General features: G+C 40.1%; 1 protein-coding gene across 1 annotated transcript; it reads right to left on the minus strand.

Moving 5' to 3' along the window:
- Window positions 1-1624: 1624 nt before the first annotated feature.
- On the minus strand, window positions 1625-7323 carry LOC113036238 (uncharacterized). The gene is made up of 2 exons (XM_026192448.2): window positions 7255-7323; window positions 1625-3294 (listed from the first exon to the last, which is right to left on the minus strand). The coding sequence occupies exons 1-2, from the start codon at window positions 7281-7283 to the stop codon at window positions 1989-1991; spliced, it is 1335 nt and encodes a 444-aa protein (XP_026048233.2). The 5' UTR covers window positions 7284-7323; the 3' UTR covers window positions 1625-1988.
- Window positions 7324-9795: the final 2472 nt, after the last annotated feature.

The raw sequence follows: 9795 nt of genomic DNA on the forward strand, positions 1-9795 counted from the left end.
ATATTGTTATCGTGTGATCTCATTGTGTTGTGTTTGTGTTTATTTGATCTCAATTATCTATTCTATCTAAATTTTTAGGCAATTGTATCTTTTTATCTGCACCATCACTCAAGAAGCTGTTAAATGGTGTTTCACTGTTTTGGAAACAATGACAAAAAGTTCTGTTCTATTCTATAATGTCATTTCTACCAGTAGAAGAAAACAGAAAACTCTAATGTCTCTACTAAACCTCAGTGTCATCTGACATAAATCAAACAACTGGAGGAAGTTACATTTTAGGAAAGACACAATGTTCATTTAAAAGTTTATAACTTTTACAGGATCTTTCTGAAGCTGTTTTATCCTCATTTGTTACTTTATTTTGTGATTTTCCAACTTTTCCAGAGAGGGGCTCTGTAACAGTGTTTTACCTGCAGTAGAAGTCAGATCCAACCATCCTGCTCTTTGTGTTTTCTTCTCTTCTATTCCTGAAGGGGTGAGTCCAAATCACACAAACAGGTGTCTCTCTCTCTCTCTCTGTGTGCCTGTGGCCCCGCCCCTCCCTGACCTGCCAGTCCCAGCTTGTCCTCCTTGCAGAACAACAGCGCCCTCTGTTGTTCTGCAAGCAGGTGGTGCATCATTTAGTTCAGGGGCTCAAAAAACTTTTTGATAACAAACCACAGAATTAAACATTGAGCATTATAAATTATTTATGTATATGCAGTTTTTCTATAGTTTTATACTTTGTGCCTTTCTTTTCTCCTTTAATCCTCTTGCTTTTTATTCATTCGTTTCCTTATTTATGTCTGAACTCTGGGGGTCAAAGATAAATGTCATTTTGATATTCTATATGTTCTGAACACATAACAGGTTTGACAATAAAGGTAACTTTAACTCTTTTGACCTTTAATTATTCCTCCTCTGTATAAATTTCAGTGTGTAACTATTCCTGAACTTTGAGAAAATTCAGACAAAATTTACATCAAAATCTGTGGTTCAGTTAGGAATAGTGTTCAGTGTTATTCAATGTGATATAATTGCTCTAACTGAAAAACCAACAGAACAAAAGTGTTTATACGAGGTCTGATTCTGAATTGCTCAAACGTAATGTGTACAAAAGCTGTGAAATTGTTCACTTGTGTGAATCACGTTTAAGGCCGATGTGAACAGTTCATAACTAAAAGTAAAGATGGTCGACAAATACCTCCATAAATGATCAATATTTGCAACGTTATTCAGAACAAAATGCAGTCTGTTGAAAAGAGTAAACTCTGTGGGTTTGTGTAATTCAGCAGCTAATTCAGAAGGTTTGTTATATCTGGCTCCAGCAGCTGCACATGTCGATTGTGGGTTTGTCACATTTAAAATGCCTTTAAATATAAATGTAATAAAAATAATAAAATGTACAATAGGAAAAGTTACTGAGGTGAAAATCCGTGAGAAAGTCTCAGAGAGGTTTAAGCTGAAGCGACAGACTAATTAAAAATTCCTCAAACCGAGATGGATTTAATGTGAACAGCTGTTGTAAATATTTTGTTTTTTAAAACCAATGACCCACAGAAAGTATGATCATTAGTTTGTCCTCGCAGGCTTTGTGATATTATCCTGACAAAATATTTGTTTTCGCCAAACTGTAAAAATGAAATGTCTTTAAAAAATGTGTTTATTTGGCATTATCTTTATTATTGTTTGAATAAATGCATCGTACAAAGTACAAATATAGAATTTTAATTTGGTCATTTTACACTGTTTCACTACAGAATTGCTTTTTAAGCCTGAAACACAATGAACTGATAGATATTAAACTATATTTACAACAAAAATGAAATCAAAATGGAAGACTACTGTTATCTTCATGTGATGGTACAAAGCCTCAGAATAACTCAGGCTTATCGTCTGACAGTTGTCTGGTTATTATGTGGAATTCAGTGATTGAGCAACTGATGAAGAAATAAAGTTAATAGAGTTTTCTGTCTCATTCATTAGCTACATATGTTTCAGTGATAATATTAATGACGTTTGTGACAGCTGTTGTCGTTGTTTATTGGTTGGTCAGTCACTTCCAGTGAAACCGTGGCTCGGTTCCGTAAACTCTCCCTGAGGGCCAAACGCATGTACTCAACTGGAGTGTCAACAGGGGCTTCAATGTGTGCCAGAGTTGTGCTTTTTCCACTAACACGTTGGCTCTTCACCTGGACCTGCAGGTTGTAATACTGCTGATTACTCCTGTTAAACAGACCCTGTAGGTCAATGCGAAGGTTTCTTGATGTAACCAAGTTGGACCTGGCCTGTTGGCCCAGGCCCCGGCCGTCCCATTCATTAATTAAATTGAATGCTTCGGCACGGTAATTATGAGAGTCTGCGATGGTTTGGTGATTTTCTACTGCTTCGAACATGGTCACTCTCCTCCTGCTGTTGTCCTCCCGAGTACAGATCAGCTGTGGTGGGTTAGTTTGATTGGGTTTCTTGGGTTGCCGTTTGGTGCGGTGTGGCACAGAATACCTGCACTCTCCAGGAGAGATGACTCCACAGTAATCCCAGTTATTGTTGTCTGTTGTGTAGCACCAGCTATATCCCTTGCCATGGTCTCCACAATTGTGATCTGAGCGACAAGGCACACCTCTGTAGGTGACGTCTGGCGCAGGTGAGCAGTAGTCCCAGCTACCATGAATGTGGCACCAGAAGTAGCGAGAATACTGGCAGTCATCAGTGCAGCGTTTTCGGGATATGGTGTCATGAATCACTGCCTTTGGCTCCACTCGTCCACACTTGTCCCAGCCTCCTTTGTCCAAATAGCACCAGTGGTAATCTCGTCCATGTGTGTCACAGGGATGGTCTTGGAGACAGGCGTTGCCTTTGTAATCAACGTTTTTTCTTGGTGAGCAGTAATCCCACCCCTTTGTGGAATGGCACCAGTAGTAGTTCTTACCGCGCGTTTCACAGCTATCATAACACGGCATACCATATGTTAAGGTGTAATGGTTTAAGTCCTCTATCACATCTCCACAGTATCCCAAACCCGAGGCTGTTTCACACTGGTAGTAGCCATTGTCGTGCTGCTCACAGCAATAAAAGCACACGTTTCCCTTGTAGTCCACCCCACTCATTGGTGAACAGTACTGTAGTTCTTCTGTGCCATCTGTCTTGTGTACTGTGCACTGGTATGTCTGCAATAAGCCCTGAGGATGACAGTCGCCGGTGCATTTTATCCCATGGTGGCTGTAGAATGTTTTTCCAGAGGTGGACCATGGAGAGACGCAAAGGACAAGAGTGAGGAAGAGTGAGGGGAGTCTCCTTTGATCCTTCATTTTAGCTCTGTAGAGGACGAGAGAGAGGAGAACAACTCTTTACAATCATACATCAGTAAGAGCAGGAAACACAACACCAAACTGACGTATGTCTGCTCATATTGTTGGGCTTTGTTACAGTGAGACGCTGATGGTAGTTTGGGTTGCGATCATGGACCCTCTGGGCTCTATCCTGGCCATCTGTGGCCACTTCACTTTTCTTTTTTCAACCATTTTTGTTCTGTTAATGCAAGTGGAATGAAACTTCCCAAAGGTGTGTATTTTTTTCAGATTTTTTAATTTTCAACATCAGCTCCTTAATAATGTCAATAATATTCACTATACACCAAATTGTTCCTCTTGACTCTATCGTGGCCATTTGTGGCCAATTGAAACCCATTATAACCACCTTTTTTGATTCCTTGTTACTGACAGTACTATATCATGCAATTTAGGTAAAATTGCTTTCATTCTAAACTCAACACATGAAAATTGTAGTTTTTAATGTTTTTTACCAAATGACATCATTTACCCATTTTTGGCCAAACAAGCGATTTCATGTAATATTCTGAGTTTCTAGTAGCAGCCTTTGATGGCCTACCACACTCCAATGGACCAAAATAATGACACAATTTTGACATAGGTTTGATCTTAAGGATCTAATAGTTTGTGTTTGTGCATGACATTGCAGCACAAACATGTATTTGCAAGATAGACTGGAATAAATTCAAACATTACATAGGCTGCAGTGAATTTCTGTGGATGCAGGCTGTTGAGCTTTGAGCTTCCCAGTCAAACTCAGCTTTGAAGCACATGCTAAAAACACTTTTACTCTTGTATTTTTCATAAAAAGAGACCACACCCAAAATATCAACTCTAGAAACAAAAACAAAAACAACCCAATCACAGGACATTTTGCAGAGTTCAAACCTGCAGCTGCAGCTGGAGCACAAACAACAACAAACACTGTAAACGTGTCCTGGAGTTTCTGCAGGTGCAGACAGAGCTACTGCTGTAAGTCAGCCTAACAGCTTCCAGATCATTTATTCTGGCTGTATGGCAAGAAGGTCATCACTGCTTCAAGCACTGTCTGTGTGATCTGGTCAGAGAGCAAGGACAGCAGCAGTCCTCTGTCCTTGAAGAAAAGACATCTGCCCAAGATGAAGAAACCTGCTCTCCAGAAGATGATGAGTACTAGCCAGTGCCTGAATCCTCTTCTTTGGGGGAGGATTGGGGTTGGGGGGCATGGAGGTGGAGGCCGAGCAGCTGATGGAAAAGAACATAGGAGCATTTTCTGAGACCGAGGAGAGTGACCGAGTGGATCCCTCATGAAAGGAAAACCATGTGGGTCCCACCACTGAAGAGAGACTGCTCTACATCCAGTACCCACTGGTATCAAACCAGGGCTCAGCCTGTATGCAGTTCCCTGCATTAGCAGCCTGAGATCTACTTTTGACGTTTTTATAACAAAGGAGATCTTTTAGCTGCTGTGCACCCTTACAAAGCTGCACGGGAGGCCAAGGTGTGAGGACTGGAGGATCATAGATGAAGTGGAGATGTGAGCCTAAACCAGAATAAAGCAATACATAGCATGTTGGATGACAACACTGGAAGTTCTCAGGAAGTAAAAAAGGGAACAGGGTTCAGACTCCAACTGACGGAGGAGCTCCGAGGACAACGTCTTTCCTTCGGGCACCTTGGTAGAGGAACTCCTCAGATGAAAACTGGCACAGGGGAAACAACCCAGAGCTTCCTCCCCAGCTCCTTCAGTTGCAACAGAGGAAGATTTTGTTGTCTGTCTTTGGCTTCAATAAAACTTCCACAGCAATATCCCACATGCCAAAGCAACAGAGGAATGTGCTTCTTTTGACAGCAACACACAAGGAACCAGCAGTCGATGATGGGGAATAAAGGATGCGTGAAAGCAAGAAGCAATCCTGGACTACAATAGGCACAAATACTGCTTGGATAACTTAGAGAGGATGTTGGCACCTCGAGTTGCAGAAGGAAAACTAACTGATGGCTGCTGGCTCTTCTCTCCAATCTCCTGGATGTCTTGGGATACGATGCCTTTGTCCCACCGGAAACAACTTCACTGAAGTGGGGGAGTGCTCTACAACCTACAGATGAAGAGTGATCCTGGGAGAGCTGGGACACATGCTGGTGACCTCAACAACTGCAAGACACCCATGTCCCTCAGCCACTTCTGCCATTGATCTCAAGATACAGTAGTCTGACCCAGAGTGTGACCCACACCCCACCAACGAAATGAGAAGAAGGTGCAAAAGGCGCACCTGCAGGACTGGAACAGCAGCCCCTTGCACCAGGTGCAGAAAGTGTGCCTACAACAACCACTCTACTGTGGTTAGTACATCGTGCTGCTAATGAGGATGCACGCAGAAGCACACACATACTGGAATATAAATTTTCTTGGTCATTTCAGGGGTTATTTGGTCATTAAATTGCCTTTCTGGCCACTAACACACCATGTGTGATATTCTCTTTGGCCATTCATTCCCCCCCAAAGAAAAAATTAATAAATAAATAAATGAAGTAAAAATAAATCATTGTTACAGTTACTGTTACTGACCTGCAATGACAGTAAAAAATATTAGGTTTCACCATTCATATGCTGAAAAATGTGAACTTTATTACTATTTCCCCCCAAAAGCGTAGCAATAACACATAATCTGACTGGTATTCAAAGGGTATAATATCTGAATTTGAATTATATTTTGGTTTTCATGACTAGGACTGGTGCTAATTTAAAAAATCAAGTCAATGAAAGTAGAAAAATGTTTTAATATATATGAATTTTATAGCATTTTGTAAATGTAAACAGGGGGTGGCCATTTTTGGCCACGAACAAGCTGAGAGGGATTTTTTTTTGTTTTTCTGTCACTGCACAAAAAAACAAAGATACATAAAACTCATTGATACTTTATTGCTATTCATCTAACCTCCATCATGGTTAGAAAATAAATCAGTTTGCATGTATTATTTAGAAAGAAATGGGGATTTTATGCTTTTATCCCCATGTAAATCATTAAAATTATGTGATTTAACTGGTATTTAAAGGGTTAAAATTCTGAATTTGAATGAAATTTTGATTTTCATGAACAGCACTGGTGCTAATCTAAAAAAATCAAGTCAAAAAAAAAGTGGAAATTTTTCTTAATATATATGAATTTTATAGTATTTTGTAAATGTAAACAGGGGGTGGCCATTTTTGGCCACGAACAGACTGAGAGGGAGTTTTTATGTTTTTGCTCTCCCTGCACAAAAATAACAATGCATTATAATCAATGTTGATGTGAATCAATTACATGCCCCAGACTCTACTATTAACAATACAAGAAATTTCAGTAGCAATGTAATTATATAAAATTGCGAGATTTGAGGTTGTCTTCCAGCTGGTGCAGTGGACAAACAAACTGGTGTTTAAAGGGTTAAAAATTTAAAAAGTAATAATTATTTTATATTTATGAAAAGAGCTGAAGTTAGTTAAAAGCTTTATGCAGAAAAAATGGCAAAAAAACATAAAGATAATAAAAATTACAGACCTAATCTGTTGGTGGCCACGAACAAGCTGAAAGGGTGGTGATTTTGAACCAACCCAGAGGGTCAAAGAAACAGTGACTACTAGAATCAAACAATCTCCTTCTGACACTGTTCAATGATCTCTAAAATCTGGAAACATCTGTGTTATCATTAGTTTTTTTAATTACACCATGTTACATATTTATGAACTTAAGTAAATCAAATGCATCACTCTAGGAATGGACATGTTTAATGTTGAGTATTAGCTTTATACAACAGTAAAATAACTACAGTATCCTTTACTGTTAAATCTATGCAAGATGATGAATTCTGTTGCTTTGAGTAAATAATTTGGGTTAAATTTGTATCCATGCATCTATTAGCTATTAGTGTTAGTTAATCTCTGAAATCCAATGATCTCAGCTTAGAGGGAAAAACACCAACTTACAGTTGCTGCATCTGCTGCATCTGCTGCATCGTCTGCAGTCTGCTGTTTGAGGCTGACGTTCTTTATACACAGGGTGTTTGCCTCAAATCTTGGGCTGAATCATTTTGGAAGACCTTGTACTCTGTTAATACAGAACAGAGGGCCTTCTTCAAACACAGTGGTCAATGTTTCTGTTTGCTTGACAGTAAATTACTGCTAAGTGTTTCTGGTAAGACCATATAGATCCACTGATCAGCCTCAACTTTAAACCACTGACGGGGCTGTGGCCCCCCCACACCCTCTAGCAGATCATTACATGAAGGAACCTTTTAAAAAACAAGCGCGTCCATGCTCACAGGTGTACACACGGGTGATCACACCCACAAACTACACCCTTTTTGCTCCTACCTCAAAGCACACTGTGTTCTGTTGATCTTATGTGCTGCACAATAATGTTTAATATTTAGTATTTACTGTCATATTCCCATATATCATTGTGATGTTGTTTATTCTATTACTCTTGTTCTCTTCTGCTTGCTTTCTTTTTTCTTTCTCAGCAGGTGATCCAGGTGATCGATAGATGCATTTTTTTTTCTGCCCATTCTGTTGGTTTTTGTCTTTTGCCCTTCTCCCCCGTCCCTCTTCTCAGCTGTTTCTCTTTCCCCCAGTCAAGTCTGTCCCGTATTCATTAAGTGAAAATAAAATAAACAATAAAAGGTGAATCAAATGGACCATTACGGCAAGGCTGGGATGGTCTGTTTGGTAAAGTAAATCCGTTGGGCATCTTTCTTTGCCTTTAGACAACAATTCTGATGCAAAAGAGCCAAACGGGACAGGCCAAAAAATAAAAAATAAAAAAAAATAAAAAAATAAAAAAAGAAAAAAGAAAAAAAAGAAAAAAAATTAAATTAAATTTAAAAAAGAAAAAAAAAGAAAAAAAAAAGGAAGACCTTGTACTCTGTTAATACAGAACAGAGGGCCTTCTTCAAACACAGTGGTCAATGTTTCTGTTTGCTTGACAGTAAATTACTGCTAAGTGTTTCTGGTAAGACCATATAGATCCACTGATCAGCCTCAACTTTAAACCACTGACATGTGAGGTGAATGACACTGATCATTTGGATCCAGTCCAATGTTGTGCTGGGAAACCTTGGCTCCTTCATCCATCTCCATCTTTGGCATGTACCACCCACATAAACACTGTTGGAGACCAAACACACACACATTGTTTCTATGTATGTTCACATTTTACTTGTTTTTAAGGACACCTGAGTCTTTAGGATTTCAGTGGTCATCGACGTCTGCTTGACACAAACAGACCAAACATCCTCAGTCCTCCATCAATGTGAGGAAGATCAGACACACAAATGAAATAAGACAAAAGGTTGCTGACAATGTGCTCAACAAAAACACCTCCTGGAGTCTGCCATGTTGATTTCTCTGCTGATATGCATAATGTGGAAGACAGTTAAATTAGTTTTTGGATTTTGATGCTGTCAACAGCACATTTGGTAGACTGTACTTTAGGACTAAGCTGCACAATTCTACTGTAAATGTGTAAGATTGTCACTAAGGGCTTAACAGAAAATGTATTCATTAAGGATTTGACAATTATCATAAATATTTTGAGTCTGTGTTTGGAAAAAGGCAGACCCAAACATTCAGACCCTGAGCCATAGCGAGCACCACAACAAAACCACCTACCTCAAAACCTGGTACACAGAACTTGATAGCAAGTTTTCAGATTTTACCTGATCTGACTTACTGGAAACTGAAGATGATCCTTCAGTTTAATGCAACATGGAGTTCATTGTTAATGCATTTATTAAAAAACATCAAGACTCAACTCAAACCAAACAAAAAGAAATTCAGGCTGAAAAATCCTTCAGATTCCTTCAATACAAATCAAAGAGCTCAAAAAAGAAGAGAGAGAAAAGAGACAGCATCTGTAGGAGGAATAATACTCAGAATGATATCATACTGGAACAAATAATCAGGCAATCATTTTCACAGCCACCAGGTGGCAACATTTCCTCTTCTCCACTACAGATTTCCTGTTTGTTATTTCGTCTTTAATGTGTCCATCTTTCTTCATCACATAAATGAATCATTAAATATTTTACGTAGAAGACAAAGAACGAGATCGCGGATACAAGCGGCGGAAATGAGCTTCCTCCGAAGGGTGGCTGGCCTCTCCCTTACAGATAGGGTGAGAAGTTCGGCCATCCGGGAGGGGCTCAGAGTAGAAACGCTGCTGCTCCACATCGAAAGGAGCCAGCTGAGGTGGTTCGGGCATCTGACAAGGATGGCCCCTGGGCGCCTCCTGGGTGAGGTGTTCCAGGCATGTCCCACCGGGAGGAGGCCCCGGGGCAGACCCAGGACACGCTGGAGAGATTATATCTCTCGGCTGGCCTGGGAACGCCTTGGTATTCCCCCGGACAAGCTGGAGGAGGTGGCTGGGGAGAGGGAGGTCTGGGCCTCTTTGCTCAGGCTGCTGCCCCCGCGACCCGGCCTCGGATAAAGCGGATGAAGATGGATGGATGGAAGACAAAGACCATTTAA

Source organism: Astatotilapia calliptera, chromosome 14 (assembly GCF_964374335.1).
Source record: "Astatotilapia calliptera chromosome 14, fAstCal68.1, whole genome shotgun sequence".
NCBI classification, from domain to species: Eukaryota; Metazoa; Chordata; class Actinopteri; order Cichliformes; family Cichlidae; genus Astatotilapia; species Astatotilapia calliptera.

Bases quoted from the DNA above. Each gene is read 5' to 3' on its own strand.
- LOC113036238 (XM_026192448.2), bottom strand. From the start codon at position 7,283: ATGCAGCAGATGCAGCAGATGCAGCAACT. The intron at 3,295-7,254 runs GTAAGTTGGTGT...CGTCCTCTACAG, and splicing joins ATGCAGCAGATGCAGCAACT to AGCTAAAATGAAGGATCAAA.